The 17,084-nt window shown below is 45.3% G+C and overlaps 1 protein-coding gene across 1 annotated transcript in view; it reads left to right on the top strand.

The window, feature by feature from the left end:
* Nucleotides 1-585: 585 nt before the first annotated feature.
* Nucleotides 586-17,084, top strand: part of MCF2L2 (MCF.2 cell line derived transforming sequence-like 2) — a 272,166-nt gene continuing 255,667 nt past the window's right edge. Inside the window, exon 1 of the mRNA XM_054982756.1 lies at nucleotides 586-690. Coding sequence (XP_054838731.1) covers nucleotides 586-690 — 105 coding nt within the window. The remainder of the gene's footprint in view (nucleotides 691-17,084) is intronic.

Below are 17,084 nucleotides of genomic sequence, written 5' to 3' on the forward strand. Positions count from 1 at the left end.
TATGACATTACACCCCTCTGGAGTCCCCTCCTTTTCCCAACCCCCCCTCCCCAGGAATCTCTCAACCAGGCGCTCTCAACCTTTGAACACCGACACCAAGTGCGCGCAAAACAGGTGCTCTGCGTTCCACACCAGTTGGCCGTTGCGCTGTTGTTGCGCTATAGCAATCAGTGCCCTGCGCGCAGAGAACGCCTCAGTCGAGGCCGGCGGCTGGAGAGGCGGCGTAGCGCAATATCCAGCCCCTCGAGCCCGCCCCCTGCGAGACCCTCCGGGGCCCGAGGGAGCCGCTTGGCCGGCGCAGCGCCCGCGCCTCCGCCTCTCCAGACAGAGTCGCTCCAGCCGACGAGACAAAGCAAGCCCTCGCCAGAGCGTCTCGGAGGAGCCGTCTGGAGGCAGCGCCGCCGCATGGGCTCTTCGCGTCGGGAATGATGGTGGCCGCCTGGAGGAGACCCCCGGGGAGGGAGCCGGACCTCTTCAGGCGAACAGGTGGGCCGGGGGGCTCGGGAGGGACGCGCGCTCGCCGCGACGCCGCCGAACTTTGCCAAGGGCTCGCCGGCTGCATTGTGCGCGTCCTGCGCGACTCGGATGGCGGCAGCCTGGCGACTCGCCTTTGCTTTCGGGTCCAGTAGCGCCTTGAAGGCGAACTGGCGCTCGGAGGCTCGTGTCCTGGCAATCGAGTTGGTCTTTAAGGTGCCGCTGCAGCCGAGTCTTGTTCTTCTGCTGCAGCTACCCACCTGAAATGAGATTTCCAGGGCAAGCTAGGGTTGCCAGTCTCCTGGTAGTGGCTGGAGATCTCCTGGAATTACAACTGGTCTCCAGGCCACCGAGATCAGTTCACCTGGAGAAAATGGCTACTTTGCGGGGTAGACTGTATGGAATTCTGCCATGCCAAGGTCCTTTCCCTCCCTAAACCCCACTTTCTCCCGGTTTCTCCCGGTTTCACCCTCCAGATCTCCAGGAATTTCCCAACTTGGAGTTGGCAACCCTAGGGCAAGCTCAGACCTTGAAATTGTTGTTTGTCTCTAAGGTGCCACTGGACTCAAATCTGGATTGTGTAAGAACAAGGTTCGGGTCCAGTAGCACCTTAGAGACCAACTAGATTTCCAGGTTCTGAGCTATGGAGAGTCAGAGCTCCCTTCCCCTCTTGAAAGCTCATGCCCTCGCAATCTAGCACCTTAAAGGCGAACTGGCTTTCGGAAGCTCATGCTCTGGCAATCGAATTGGTCTTTAAGGTGCCACTGGACTCGCATCTTGCTCTTCTACTACAGACCAACATGGCTGGAAATCCTTGCCTTCTGCCCTCTTCAGACCTACCATTATGGAGTTTGTTGGGTTTGGTTCCGAAAGGTTGCTTTGGAGAGAGAATGGGGTTCTGTAGCAGTTTTGGTTTCAGGGTAGGTGTCGTCCAATCTCTGCCACTCAATCTGTTGGTGTGGCTTTAGGAGATTGATGGGGATAGAACTTGCTGTTTGCCTTGAGTAACTTCGGGCCAAATTAGTTGTATTTATTTGTGTGTTGTTTCTCTCCTTGATGTGCAGTTATTGTTCTCCCATCAACATTGTTCTCTCTGTCTCCATTTGATCCTGGGAAGAACAAGATTTTCAGGATATAAGCATTTGAGTGCCATAACTCTCTTCTTCAGATATCTGAATTTTGAGTCTCGGAACTCTTATACGCTGAAAATGTTGTTGGTCTCTGAGATGCCACCGGACTCAAATCCTGCTGGTCTACTACAGACCAACATGAGAATCTTGTTGAAATAATGGAAATTGTTTCTTACCACAACCCCATACGCAGATGGTAATTTGAAGCATGCTTGTTAGAGATTAAATCCCACTAAACTCATAAAATGTAGTCCTGAATAAGCACAGTTGATTGGGCCATTAGAATTAGATGAATAGCATACACTTTTTTTAAAAACCAAAGCTTCATAGTTAAGTAAGCAATAAAGATGAGCGACTTGATATTTGAAAGAGAGGTCTTTGAAATAAATCTTTCTCCAAAACATCTTTATGGTTTTGGTTTGTTCTGGGGTTCAAGGTAGCTGTACTAACGTTCCTTTTTGCAGTTACACATATAACTGCCTTGTTGTTTCTTACTACTTTAAAGTTTTTGGATATGAGTTTATGCAAAATATACGTGGTTAGGTTAATCAAAAATCCTTAACAGAAGAGAATGAAAATCTGGCATTGGAATAGCCTAATATTTCAACATATTTCAACAAGAGAGGTTGTCTTGTCGGCATTCCTGGGCTGCTACAATTTCTCTGCAAGATGGTAAAATGATTTCTTTTCTCTCCTCCTCAGTCTTAAAGAATTCAGCAAGGGATTTTTCAATCTTTTAAGTCGGGCAGTCTGTGCTCTTTAATATAGCCGAGAACAGACTCACACATTCCGTTTTGCTTGGGCACATTCTTAGCTTGTGCAGCTCAGAGAATTTTACAAGGGTAAAACATTAAATGTCTCTTCATCTCTTTTGTGAGGCTGACAGCATTCAGCTTTTGAAACTAGATCTTGTTTCAGTGCCAAGAGAAAATGGTCCAGGCGGGGAGTTGCATGCTGTACAAATAGAAATATTCATAATGTTTTACATACACATGGCTTAGTAATGCATGAATGGCTTGTTTTGATGAAAAGCTTTTGCGTATGATCTAGGCCCACAGCTAGAACTTGGGCATTGTTGGGAGCCATATTTGACATGTGTTTGTATAAGTATATATATTTTAATCAATCCCTTCAAATGCTTTTGAAGAGAACCCCCTTTTTTTCCTCAAAGAAAATCCGTAGGATTAGGGGGCAGTATAAATGGAAAAAATTATTTTCAACTCAAACAAAGGCAAAAAAAAAGAGCTAAAGTAGAGCTAGAATCTTTCTCCCTGAACTGCTGGCTTTCTACAGTCAGGGAGTATTTGGTATGTGCTGTCCTCAAGTGATTCTGTACCAGGATTCTGAAGTGGTACATTCCCAGGAGGGCTGTGCCACATGCTTTTCCTAAGCATGCAGGTCAGCCCTCCCTTAGCATTTAATACAGTGATGGAGAGAAGCACATGCGTGTTTGGTCTTTAGCAGTCCTGCACATGTGCCCAGTCGCCAAACCAAATTCAGCCAGCCATCCGTGGTTCTTCACGGTCAAGTCCCAGGCAGGCATGAAAATCAGACAGCTTATCACAGGAGACCCCAGTGTGGTGCCGGCACCCGCTATGTGTTTCTTAGAAAGTGGGTAGGGCCAGATGGTGGTTTTTTTCTGAGCAAGGCCATTGGAGATTTGATTGGCTGTGCAGATTTTTTTAAAATGCTGCTTTAGGAGCAGCTGCCACCACAGCACAAGGCGTGTCTGAAGGTAAGCTGTGTGTATGCACCTCCTGTGGTGGTCATGTTGTTCTTGCGCCCACCGCCCCGTGTCACAAATCCAAAGGTGCCTGCAAGCTCTAAAAAGGTTGGGGACCTCTGGTTGATCAAGTTATTGATGGGCCACTCACCCAGCTACAATTTTACATGTGAACACTCAAACCTTATGAGGCTTCTGCTCATCGGAAGGATGCCTTGCTTCTGGGTACTCCCTAGAGCAGGGGTCTACAACCTTTTATTTTTTAAAAAAAGCATTATGAACTTTATTTAATTCCAAACAGCATACGACGTACAATTGAACATACCTGCAATTCAAAGTAGTCTGATACATTGGATATAGAAAATAAACTGTGCAATCCTATGGAGAGTTACTCCAGTCTAAGCCCATTGAAGTCAATGGGATTAGACTGGAGTAACTCTCCATAGGATTGCACTGTTAGTCTTGTATAACATGGTTGACTTATAACATTAAACACAGCTAACGGTTGTAAGTAGATAAGGAATCAAGTCAGATAACATTGTGGGAGTTTTTATGGGAAAATGCCTTGAGAATATCTGTGTACCAATTTGAAAGAGAATTGTTATAAAATGATGTATAGATGGTATCTAACGCCGAAAAAACTAGAAAACATGAACAATGTTATGTCAAATGAGTGTTGGAAATGTCAGGAACATGAAGGTTCCTTTTACCATATGTGGTGGACTTGCGATGGCAAAGCAATTTTGGTCTTCTGTCTATGTTGAAATATTGAAAGTTTTGAAGTGTAACTTGCAGAAAAATCCTGAAATGTTTTTGTTAGGACTTAATATGGAAACTGGAAATATGAGGGATAGAACGTTATTATGGTATATGATAATAGCTGCAAGATTGCTGTATGCGCAATATTGGAAGCAAGACAAGATACCAGAAGTTGATGAATGGATACAAAAACTTTTGTATATGGTGGAAATGGATAAATTAACTAGAAAGTTAAAAGAACAAAGTTCAAATGATTTTTTGATGGATTGGAGAAAATTTAAAGAGTATTTGGAAATGAACTAGGATGTAAAAGACCAATTGTGGTCTATGGACAATTTTTGATGAGTATTATGGAATTTGTTGAACTTAATTTTGATTGTAACTTTACCTTTGAAGATTATGGAAAATAATAGAGTTAGAGGGAATATTGTATGAATTAAAGGGTACAAGTGCTGTGGGAGGTCTGAAGGGAGGGAGGGGAAGGATGGGCTGGGACGAATTTGTAATCTGTAGGAGAAAGAAAGAGTGAGGTGTATATTTTTTTTATTTATGTTTGTTCTCAACCTATCCAATAAATATTTATTAAAAAAAAAAGGAATCAAGTCAGATAACATTGTAATTTAAAGATCAGGTTGAGATTAGGAGAAAGTTAAGTATTAGATTTGGTATATTTTATTTGTAATTAAAGTTCTATGATTATGAATGTTTGATATGGTGTTTTTAATATTTGCAAGTCATTGCTAGAAAGATGGGTGCCACTTTTCTAAGAAACTGGACAGTTTGGGATAATTTTCTGCCTGTTGAAGTTTGTCTGATATCTGCTCCATTATCAGGTGTTCCCATACCTTTATAAACCTGGGCCATTTCCAGACGGCTGACCTGCACCCGGGACGTCGCGCCACTTTTCGGATCATGCCAGGGAAAACGCGAAATATTGCGTTTTCTCGCGCGACGTCGTGCAAAACTCGTGCGAGAAAACGCGATATTTCACGTTTTCCCCAGCACGATCCGAAACGTGGCGTGACGTCCCGTGTGCAGTTCAGCCATCTGGAAATGGCCCAGGTGTTTAGGCTAGGTGGATGTTGGGATTTCCATCTTGTTCCTACTTCTTTGCACTTGTTCCAGCATCCTTTTTGAGCCTTGGAATTCTGTCACAGAGTGGTGGGCACAGCTACAAAATGGCTGCCACAGGAGGAGGAGCCAGTCACAAGATGGCTGCCACAGAAGGTGGAGCTAACCACGCAGGGGAAGCCCAAATGCAGGGGAGAAGAGGGGTAATTTTAAAAATACATTGGGAAAGAGGAGTGAGAGAATAACACTAACAATGGTTGCCGCTGCTGCTGAAACATTATTTTAATCTGTGCGGCCAACCAGATATCCAATGGCCAATCAGAAGACCTGCTGGGCAAGAACCCCATCTGGCCCCATGTAATTCCTAAAAATATTTGGTGGGCACCATGGCAGGGACCCATGCACAGGAGTAGGGTTGCCAGCCTCCAGGTGGTGGCTGCAGATCTCCTGGAATTACAACTGATCTCGCGGCCGTAGAGATTAGTTTCCCTGGAGAAAATGGTTGCTTTGGAGGGTGAAATCTATGGCATAATAGATTTCACCCCTCCGCAAACCCCACCTTCTCCAGGCTCCACCCCCAAAATCTCCAGGAATTTTCCAGCCTGGACCTGGCAACCCTACCTATGTCCGAATTACCTCTGCTGAACTGGCTTTCAGTGGAAAGGTTAAACACAATGGGGGTTTTTTGGAGTGAATTTAAATTGGGTTTCATTTGATCTTCGGAGTGTTTTAAAAGCATTTAAAAATGATTCCGGTGAGTCACAGAAGGTATAACACACTCTGTCCTTGCAGATTAGAATAAAACATACCTAACAAAAAGAAAATAATAGAAAGGGGGGGGAATGTGTGTATGGGTCTTAGCAACATTGCAAAGCATGAAGGAAGGTGTTGCTCTTGGTTTCTATTTCTCTCCAGATGTCTCAGGTCTGATTGAAAAATGAATTTTCTTATATGCACACACACACACACAGGCAACCCAGACGCTGGATGAGTCTTTCACTGGTTAGGTTTGGAAAAAGTGACCGAAGCCCTTTCCTTCCCACAAAAGCAGGAGCTAAGCCAAAACTGATTCACTGCTGGCATGGAGAGGAAAGGCAAACGCTGAAGAGAGCGGAAGGTGTAGCAGCCGCGGAAGCCATGTACGGTCGTGGTATCATGACCTGGCGAGGCTAGGCATTTGCAGGGGCCCAGAGACTAGCAGAGGGTCTCCCTCCCATGCCAACAGGGTCAACTTTCTTGCTTTGTACAGGGCACGAGAAGATCAGGGGGCTGCATGCGTTCCTTCCCAAAGGCCCTTCTTCTCCCAGATGTCCTCCTTAGATGTCAGAAAAATTGAAGAGGGCCGAGTGTACCTTTTACTTTTTGCCAGGCTCTCCACAACTCCCTGAAAGTTTGGTGAACACAAGAGATGTGTGTTAAGTTCGGCATGGAAGATCATCCCTGCTCCCTTGCAACCTCCTTGGCATGCAGAGAGAGTGAATGAGGAGTCCCATCTTTGGCTCCCTGCCAGGTTTCAGAGATGGTCACAAGAATTTCCTCTGTTTAGTTCCTCCTGATTGATCTTCCTCAACCTCTGGTCTGAAGCAAGGGATCACTTCCCTTCCAGGCTCTGGGGTTGGCCCGAGGCAGCAACTTATATCCTGCCTCTCCAGATACCTGCCTGAGGCAGCTGGAGAAACTTGCATTGCTTTGGACTAAAGACCAGTGGAGAGTGAGATATAAGTCACCCTCCACATAACAACAACAACAAACAAACAAACAACAAAAACAACATTTGATTTATACACCTCCCTTCAGGATAACTTAATCTGTCTGTAGAAGTGGAAAAGAGCAAGAGTCCAGTAGCCCCTATAAGGCTAACAAAATTTGTGGTAGGGTATGAGCTTTCGTGAGTCACTGCTCACTTCTTCAGATACCAGATACAAGATCTGAAGAAGTGACCTGTGTCTCACGAAAGCTCATACCCTACCTCAAATTTTGCTTGTCTTGTAGGTGCTACTGGACTCTTGCTCTTTTGTGTCAAGGTTTGCCTTCTTCGCAGAAATTCTGAGCATTCTAGTACAGATAGATAAGAGAAAATTGCAATGTAAGCTCTTCCAAAGGCTTTGCTTGGAAGAATTCTTTGTTGGCTATCCCTGTTCCTACACCCCCCCCCCACCTCCACCATACAGACAGGATAGGAGCCAATACTCTGTGCTGGGAGGCTGATCCGATGGAATGCTTATCCAGATTCGGCATTACAGGCAGATGATTTTCCTTGCGATTAAAAAACAATCCTGACATTTGATCAGCTTTGGGCCTGCGAATCCAATCCAGGTCATGTTTCCCCCCTTCTGCTTTCACCGCCTGGAAATCTGCAGGATAGCTTCGCTGTCAGCTCCCCCTTCTTTTGCAGGATCTGTGGCCAAATTCACCTGCTAGCTGTGTGCAGCTTCCTTTCCCTTAGTGGATGAGCTAAGCAAAAATTGCAGCTGCGCTTACTATCCCGCTGGCCGTTTCTGCTTCCTGTTGCTTAACACCTTTGCAATGCATCTTTTGCAGCTTGGCCTTTGTTACAGGAATGAACCACTGAGCCTTGTCCAAAGGGAAAAAAGCATCTCTGGCTCTGTGCTGAGATTTATAGCTTGTTTCCACTGGTCAGGCAAGAGGAAGGTGTCCTTGTAATTTGTTAGCTATGGAGTTGGCCTCGGATCTGGGAGAGCCAGATGAATCACTGCCATTGTAGCATTAGGCTAGCTCATACGTTGCTGGAATAGCTTGGGAGTTGCTTTCCATGTGGCTGGATCTTTGGAGAAGCTGGGAAGCACCCAGGTCCAATTCCCAAAGGCAGCAGAGGTGGGAAGTTCAGGGAAGGGGCCGTGGCTCAGCAGCAGAGCATCTGCTCGGCACGCAGAAGGTCCCGGGTTTGGTCTTCGGCGTCTCCACTTAAAAGGAGCAGGTGATGTGAAAGTCCTTTATTTATTTATGTTATTTATACTCTGCCTTTCTCACTGAGAGCCAAACTACAAGTGATGAATGACACATGTTGGACACTTGTCAGCTTCCCTCAAGTTTTGACGGGAAATGTAGGCAGCTTGGCGGAATGTTGGACAAGTGACAGTTGAAAAGTCCATTGGACAGCAGTCAGAGAGCCAAGCTGCAAGACCAGGACGCCTACATTTCCCATCAAAACTTGAGGGAAGCTGACAAGTGTCCAACCTGTGTCATTTGTCACTTGTAGCTTGGCCCTGAGACTCAGGGCGGATTACATTAGTACAATCAGTAGCAAGGATAAGGGCAGGCATTTCCATACAGTTTCAAGAACATTTCCATAAACAATGTCATGGGGTAAAAGAATATAAGTTTACAAAGATACAGTAATAGCAAGGATCCAGTATGGGGTTGAGGAATTGCTGAAACAGAACATAATCAATTCTCGGACTTTAACTGAACAACATAAAGCACAGGTAGGATATAGGAGTACCTATTTAAAGCAACAGATAATATGTATGGCAACCTGAGACCAGGTGAGCTGCTTCTCGAGTAGACAGTATGACTCGGTATGGGGCAGTTTCTTAGGTGTGTAGTAGAATAGGTAAAATGCAGGCAGAGAAGGAGGGAATGAAGAAAGATCTGGAGGCTAGCACAGAAAAAGGGATGACCTCTTTTAGAGCAGCTGCTCTAATTAAAATTACAGCTTTGTACAAAATTCAGGACAGGGAATTGTAGGGAGGGAATTAACTGTCAAGTGTGCTGTCTGGGAGAAGCAAGGTTTTTGTCAGAGAAGGAGCAACCCCAATAATCATTCTCTCTCTCCCTCCCTCTCTCTCCGTTTCAACCTATTTCCTGAAATTCCACTCATTCTTTTCTTTGTTGCTGGATAGGCCACACAACAGGACGCTGTGGCAAGGACACACTTGTGTGGGGTGGGGTGTTGCAGTCTTCTAAAAGAACAGGTTGGAGCCAATCTGCTTTTCTGCTGGTATAAAGCAAAGAGGGGTTCCCCTTTGTCTGCCCCAAAAAGGTTGTGCAGGGGGGGGGGAATGTTTGGACCTGCATGCATAAAATCCAGGCGGGACAAGGGCTGTAGTTAGGAGGGGAATTGGGCAAGGTTAAATGAAAAAGCTGGTTGGATTCAATCCATAATTTGGCATGGGTCTGGAGTTTGGCATTCGTGCCTTTTTTGAGAGCTCATGGGTGCCTTTTTCGAGAGCTCTGCATGGAGAAGAGGAGAATGGTGGTGTAAGCTGCTTTAGACACCACTGGGGAGAATGTTGGGGTTTAAATGAACAAAATAAATATATGATTCAACAGGTACTCGAATTTTGGCTAACCACCTCCAGAAAATCTTTTGAAAGCAGGTTAAAATATTAGGGGGGAAAGCGGAATAAAGTTTTTATAGTTATAGTTTATAATTCATATAGTTTTGCAATGGGGTGGTTTTTCCGATAACAACAACAACAACATTCGATTTATGTACCACCCTTCAGGACAACTTCAGGGTTGGCTCTGTGTAGAACTTGTAAAGAAGTAACATGTAGAGTGACTGCCACCGTGTAACTTTCTTCGATTTTATTATTATTATTATTATTATTTATGTCATTTATAGTCCGCCTTTCTCACTGAAACTCAAGGTGGATTACAAAGTGTGAAATTAGTACAGACAGTTTCAAGGACATTTCCATAAACAGTGCCATAGGGGAAATAAACACATGTTTACAAAGACGTAACATTAGTAAGAATCCAATACAGAGTTGAAGAAAATGCTGAAATAGAACATAAGCGATTCTAGGGCTGACATTTGACCATATGAAGCACAAATAGCTCATAGGAGCACATATTTAAGACAACAGGCAGTACGTAAGGCAACATAGTGGTGAAGTCTATGGTCCTTAATTCATTAGTGAAGCATCTGAGAGCCCCTTCCTACAATACGAAAGCCTTTTTGAATAATTCGGTTTTTCATTGTTTGCAGAAAGCTAGGAGAGGGGGGGGCTCTCCTGACCTCCTCAGGCAGGTCATTCCACAGGGTAGAGGCCACCACAGAGAAAGCCCGTGTACGGGCTGCTGTTGATTTTGCCCATGTGCAGCCTGGCACCTGCAGGAGACCCTGTTCAGAGGAGCAAAACTGCCGTGGAGGAACATAGGGAGGGAGGCGGTCCCATAGGTATGCCGGGCCAAGGCCGTGAAGAGCTTTGTATGTAATAACCAATATCTTGAACTGAGCACAGTAGCTGATAGGTAGCCAATGGAGTGACTGCAGAATGGGGGTGATGTTCATGCTCCATTTTGGGGATGCAACAAGACTTCAGCTGAAGCGGATAAGCAGCTCACCGACCCTAAAATTTCACTTGTTCACAACAACCCTTGTGTGAGTTTGAACAGTTAACACCTTAACCTGTCCCTGCCTTTCAGCTAATAGAATCTCTTCTCCCAAAAAGTCACATCATAAGGGGAGAAGACAAGCAAGAGAAGTCAGTGAAAAATAAATTAAACGATCTGCCTTCATTTTGAGAGGGGAATTGGGAAGCACAGCTGTACAGCTCTTTCCCCAAAGGAGCTGATCCTATCTCTACTGCTTCGCGGAGGAATCAAAGAAAAGAGTGATGGCAGATAAATGGATGTGGTAATTGCTTTTTTTTTGTAGCAGCAGTGTTATAGCTAAATAAACACAGATTAGATATTTCCCGTGGACTTCTTTCATGTTATGTGGCAGAAAAAGTGACTTTGGCTGCAATTGCTACGAACCCTTTCATGGAAGCCAGCCCTTTCAATAAAATGGAACTTCTGCGAAGACTTGCTTAGAATCACTACCAAGTGTTTTATTTATTGTTATTTTTTTTACTTATTATTTGCTGCCAGGTGTCTCTCACATTTTCATCCTTCCCTTTCCCCAAGGGACACAGAGTGGCACACATAAGGCATACTAGCAGGATTTGAGCCCAGTGGCATCTTAGATACCAACAAGGTTTTCAGAGTGTAAGATTTTGAGTGTCGGAGCTCCCTTCTTCAGATACTCCTTTGTATCTGAAGAAGGGAGCTCAAAAACTTACATTCTGAAAATCTTGTTGGTCTCTAAGGTGCCACTGGATTCAAATCTTGCTGTTTTACTGTAGACCCAACACGGCTGCCCACCTAAACCACACATAAGGTATACACATGATGTAGAGGTGCTGATCTCTGATAAGCATACTTGTAAGATACAGATCTTGTTCACACCTTTCTTTTTTAGATGTACGCTTAAGAGACTCAGGATTAATACTTTTAAAATGCACTGTGTTCATCGGACCTTTGAATTCTCTACGTTTTTGAACAGGTGTCGACTACCCCAAATCCCGTGAGATTATTCTTCCAGGTTAAACTGTTGCAAGATTTTTTTAAAAAATGTCTACCTGAAAATTTTAAATTTTATCACGCAATGTCTGTTCACAATTATCCATTGTCATGGTAAGAAGGGGGATCTGGGTGAACCGGACTGGCGTTTAGATTTGAGCAGAGGTGATATTTTGAATTGAGCCAGAGACCAGCACTCTTGGCTCTTTTCAAGGAATCTCTCTCATAGGACTCAAGACGTGGCCTCTCTTTTCCCCAGTATTAACTTTGGGACAGAGACTCTGTTTAGCGGTTCTTCCTCATTCCCATCCATGAACCAAGAGGCTTGTAAATTATGGTTGCCAACTCCGGGGAGGGGGGGCCTGGAGATCTCCTGGATTTATAGCTGATCTTCAGACCCCAGAGATCAGTTCCCCTGGAGAAACTGGCTTCTTTGGAGGGTGGCCTTTGTGGCATTATAACCCGCTGAGCTCCTCCCCTCCCCAGACCCTGCTTTCCCCAGCCTGGACCCCCAACCTACATTTCCCAACCCTCACGTCAAGTCCAGAATGGAGCAGCGGCTAGATTGCTGCCTTCATAGAGATCCAGATTTAAATCCCTGGGCAATCCACAAAGTTTACCGAGTGACCTTGCGCTGTAACTATCATAACCTAAACAGTACTGCTGAGGTTCACAGTTCTGTATATTTGGTGGCTGGTTACTTATAAATATTGTGGCTTCCTTTTAGAAGGTTTTAGATTTTGTTATTTTAGCAGCCGTAGGTTTTTAATCAGTACATGTTCTTTTGATCACCTTTGGACTGGAAATAGCGGCTCTCAAGTGCAACAAAGACACAAATACAGGCATTTGCCCGCCTTGCAATTCAGGCCAAATTAACTGTGTGCATACTCAGCAGCTTTTGCTGGGTCCTTTATTCTGCTGAGAAAGTGCTGCATGTTAATAAAATACTCTCTTCTGGATGCAGGCTGTGATTACACTTGGTCTCGGCGCTTTATTCTGGACAGACCAAAGCACCTGGCATTACAACACACTCACACAGCTCTCTGTCCCTGGACTTTCCATTAATGAGCGCATTATGATAATCAGGCCCGTATTAAATGACCCAGATTTTCTCTGCAGTCATATGGTGAGTGGGATACTAGGACAAATCCAGCCATGTGGCAGAGCAAGAAATGCACATGTCAGAAAGCAGAGAGTGATGCCTCAAATAGGCAACTAGCTTCTTCCTTGATAGAGCAAAGTTGGACACAACTGATGATCATTTATTGCAAAACAATTTACTGGCACCTCACCGAGTAGCACACGCAAAAGATGGCTCCCTGCCCCAGCCAGTTTGCAGTCCATTTCCTCCGTGTTCCCCCTCCTGATTGCCATTTGACAGCCAGTGTGGTGCAGTGGTTAGACTGCCAGAGACCCAGGTTCGAATCCTCACCACATCATGGAAACTTGCCGGGGGAACGTGGGCCCATTGCACACTTTCAGTCTAACTTTCACTGCTCACAGAGTTGCTGTGGGGATAAAACTGAGAAGCGGAGAATGATATAAGCTGCTTTGTGTCCCAAACAGGGGGAAACGCAGGGTATAAGTGAAGTTAAAATAAAATTAATTCCCTCCCCACTCCCTGGCCATGGTTGGCCTTTTTGCCTTAAAAAACGGTATTTCCTACAACTGATTAAAAAAACCCAAACAGTTAAAAAGCTCCCCCCCACACACACTGGGGGGAGGTGGGCATGAGGAAAAAGCTTGAGAATATACCTGTGTAGAGTAAGTTTGCCAACCTCCAGGTGTGGCCTGGAGTTCTAGAACCACAACTGCTCATAAAAGTTGGCTCCCCCGGAAAAAATGGCAGCTTGAAAAAGAGGACTCTATGGCATCAAATCTCCACTGAGTTCTCTCCCCTCCTCAAACTCCACCCACCCCAGACACCACCCCCAAATTTCCAGGAATTTCCCAAACCAGAGTTGGCATCGCTAATGTGGAGGCTCCATTACTGATTCTTTTGCCTTCACTGCAGCAGTGAGAGCAAAATGGGCGGATCGCTCCTGTGTGGGGACAACTTGACAATGCAATTCTACGCATGCTTACCTGGGAGGAGGCCCCAATGAATCCAGTGGGGCTTACTTCTGAGTAAGGCTGCGTGGGATCGTGCTGTGAGTTTTGGTTTCAGGTGAGGAAGACAACCATGGTAGTTTTTAGTAACGTCGAGTTTCAGGCAGCCAGAGATCCAAGTGGCAGAACTTGAAGTGATCCAGATTATCCCGGCAGTAGGGTTGTCCACTCCAGGTTGGGATTGGAGATTTGGAGGGGCAGAGCCTGGGGAGGGGAGGGCAGGGTTTGGGGAGGGAAAGACCTCCACAAGGTGTCATGCCGTAGAGTCCACCTTCCAAGACAGCCTTTTTCTCCAGGGGAACTGATCTCTTTACTCTGGAGACAGGCTTGCCAGCTCTGGGTTGTGAAATTCCTGGAGATTTTGAGGGTGGAACCTAGGGAGGGGCATTCAGGAGAAGAGGGGCCTCAGCAGGGTATAAAGCCATAGAGCCCACCCTTCAAAGGGGACATTTTCTCCAAGGAAACCGATCTCTGGTGTCTGGAGATCAGCTGAAATGCCAGGAGATCTCCAGGCTCAACCTGGAGGTTGGCAAGCCCAGAATTGAGGTCACTCTATGGAGCAGGACTTTTGACCGGGCAAAATCTGAACGCTCCAGATGCCCCAACCAGGTTGGCCTGTGCAATGAGAGCCTGGGAGCCCCACCCGGAAACATTGCCGGCTCCCACTTAGGAAATCCTTGGAGATTTGGGAGGGTGAAGTTTAGGGAGGGGAGGTAGCTCAGCAGGGATGTGATGCAGTGCAGTAAAAGAGCAACATTCAAGTCCAACAGCACCTTAAAGCATTTCCAGAGTATAAGCTTTCAAAAGTCAAAGCTCCCTTATTACCAGAATTTTTTGGTTGTTAAAAAAAAAGCCTCAGTACACATTTATAGGCTATTTTTAGAAACGCTATAAAATAAACGTGCATTGCCGGAATAACCCCAAACCTAGTAAGGGTTAGTGATGCATTTTTTAGAAAACCCTCGGGATGTTTTAAAACCAAAGTTTTCCAGTTAGCAGGACACAATTTTCATTGGTTTTGTTTGGGTTTTGCAATGCGGTGTTTTGTCTTTTAATGATTTCAGAAGCCTGCAAGCGTGGAACGGGAATGGCCTTTGAGAATGATGTATTCTAATGTGGCAGCAATCCCTTCTGATTTATAACTTGGTTAAAGACTTACAAACGGACAAGTTTGGTTAACTTTGCTGATGATCTGCACATTCAACAGAACAAAGGGGTAAAATCCAGTGAAGACAGTGTGCTCTGTGCATTTCAACCTATAACAGAGGGGTGCCATTTTTAATTCTCCTCCTAAAATCCCTTGCAAGTAAAAAGCTAGCATATAAGGGGAAGGAGTTTCTTTGCCTGATTTTTTTTAGACATCAGACGTGATACGGTTTATTCTGGTGCCTTTCTTTCTCCTACCTCTTTCAGACTGAAGCTGGCTCTAGTTTTGGTTAGACAGCATCACAAGTTATGCGTGCATAATCCATGTAAAGTTTACACTTAATTTTTCTTTATACATGCACCCCTTGAGAGTCTGTCCATTTCCGTGGGACTCTTCCAGTCTCTGGCGTTTGGCAGTATGTATATCTGTGCACATTTCTGCTTCTTTCCCCTATCCTTTCTTGCAATCCTGAACAGCTGCTGCTATGGTTGCCAACCTCCAGGTGGGGTCTGAAGATCTCCCAGAATTGCAACTGAGATCAATTCCCCTGGAGAAAAAGCAGCTTTGGAGGGTGGACTCTATGGCATTATACCCTGCGAAGGTTCCCCTCCTCTCCAAACTCCACTCTCTCCAGAATCCACCCCCAAGTTTCTAGGAATTCCCTAGCCTAGAGTGGGCAACCCTATCTGCTGCCAATATAATTTATAGCACTGAAAAAAAGCCGCATAATGTTCCTCCCATCACGATGTGCAGAATCAACAGTTGATGGGTTTTGCCCCAAGAGTGTTCATGTTTTGTTTTAAATGTTTGGAATCCTTCTGAGATATTTGAAAGTTCCATGTAGGGATGGGATTTTGTGGTTTCCCTGTCGCCGGTGCGGTTGCCGATTAACTACAGCAGCAATGGGATTTCCACATGGCAGGTTTCCCTTCAGTTTCCCTGCCTCAGCCTCCTTGGACCACCAGGGCTTTTGCTGTTAAAAAAATCAGCACAAGAATATAGTGCTGAATATATACTTAGTATATAGGACTATATAATCAGTATATATTGATATACTGTTGTAACAACAGGTGTAGCAGGTTCCCTGAGTTCCCAGAATTCTTTTTTAAAAGTCTGTATACCCTTCCCTTGCAAAGCTGCCTTTCCCCTTATATCTCCACAAGAAAAGGGGCTAGAGACTTTTTAAAAAACAGAAGCTGAGAATTCAGAAAACCTGCTATACCCAATGTTACAATAGTGTATCAATATAACAAGATTCTAGTGCCATTTTTTAAAAACAACATAAAAAGCCGCCTGGTAGCCGTGGGAGGAGATGGCGGGGGGGGGGGAACGGGTCAGAAAAAATGGCTGCCAAGTGAGCTGGAAAATCCTGACCCACACCAGCCATTTTGGCTTTACTGCAATCCTTTCCAAAACTTCTCAGCAAAGCAGGTTTGAGAAAGATCAGAGAAAAGCCAGCCCCCCCCCCAGAGGTGACCGAATGCCCCACAATAATCAAGACACGCTGTTTGGTGGCTGGAGGAAAACTCACACTATCCTTGGCTACTGTTCTCCTCTTTGGAGATGACTGTACCACATTTGAAAAGCCTTGCTGTAAGGTGAAAAGCTTTTGGAGGAACTGTTTTTTGGTGGTAGAAGAATACATGTTTGGCATGCAGAAGGCCCCTGCGTCACTCTTTGCTATCTCCAGTTGAAGGATCTCAGGTAGCTGGATTGGGAAAGATCCTTCTCTGCCTGACAGTCTCCCTACATGAGACATCTGACACATGAAGAACACGTGTCGGGAGATGCAATGTTAGCCGGGAAGGGTAGTTTAAAAAGACAGAGCCGGCAGCAGGGCAAAGGCTTTGCTTTACACTGGAGCTATGTGAAGGGGCTGTGAAATGCCAAAAGGGAAACTTCAGCCCATTGTAACCTCTCCAGGTCCAAGTCTGGCTCTGGAAGGCAGCTCCAGCCCATTTCCATTCCTCGCTGCTCTCTGGTTGTGCAATCCCACACAGTTTCAGACAGAAGAAGTGAAACTGACAGAGCCTTTGAGGAGGTGAAAATGAAATTAACAAACTCTCTGAAGAGTGATCTCTGCCGGCTCTGTCTTTTAAAACTACGTTTCTCGGCGAATATTGCATCTTCTTACGCTTGACGAACATGCGCCGGGGTATCTCATGTAGAGAGACTCCGAGGCACTGGAGAGCGCCTGCCCTTCCAGGCAGCGTAGAATGAGCCGGCCTGACTTTATATGGCAACTGCATAAATTCAAGGATGAGAGTGAATATAATAAAGATGTTATAGAATCTGTGAAGAATGGCCCGTTTGTTAAATGGATGGGATCGGGCCTACCGGGATTTCACACTCACCCCAA

This window comes from Eublepharis macularius, chromosome 6, assembly GCF_028583425.1.
Source record: "Eublepharis macularius isolate TG4126 chromosome 6, MPM_Emac_v1.0, whole genome shotgun sequence".
Lineage (NCBI taxonomy): Eukaryota > Metazoa > Chordata > Lepidosauria > Squamata > Eublepharidae > Eublepharis > Eublepharis macularius.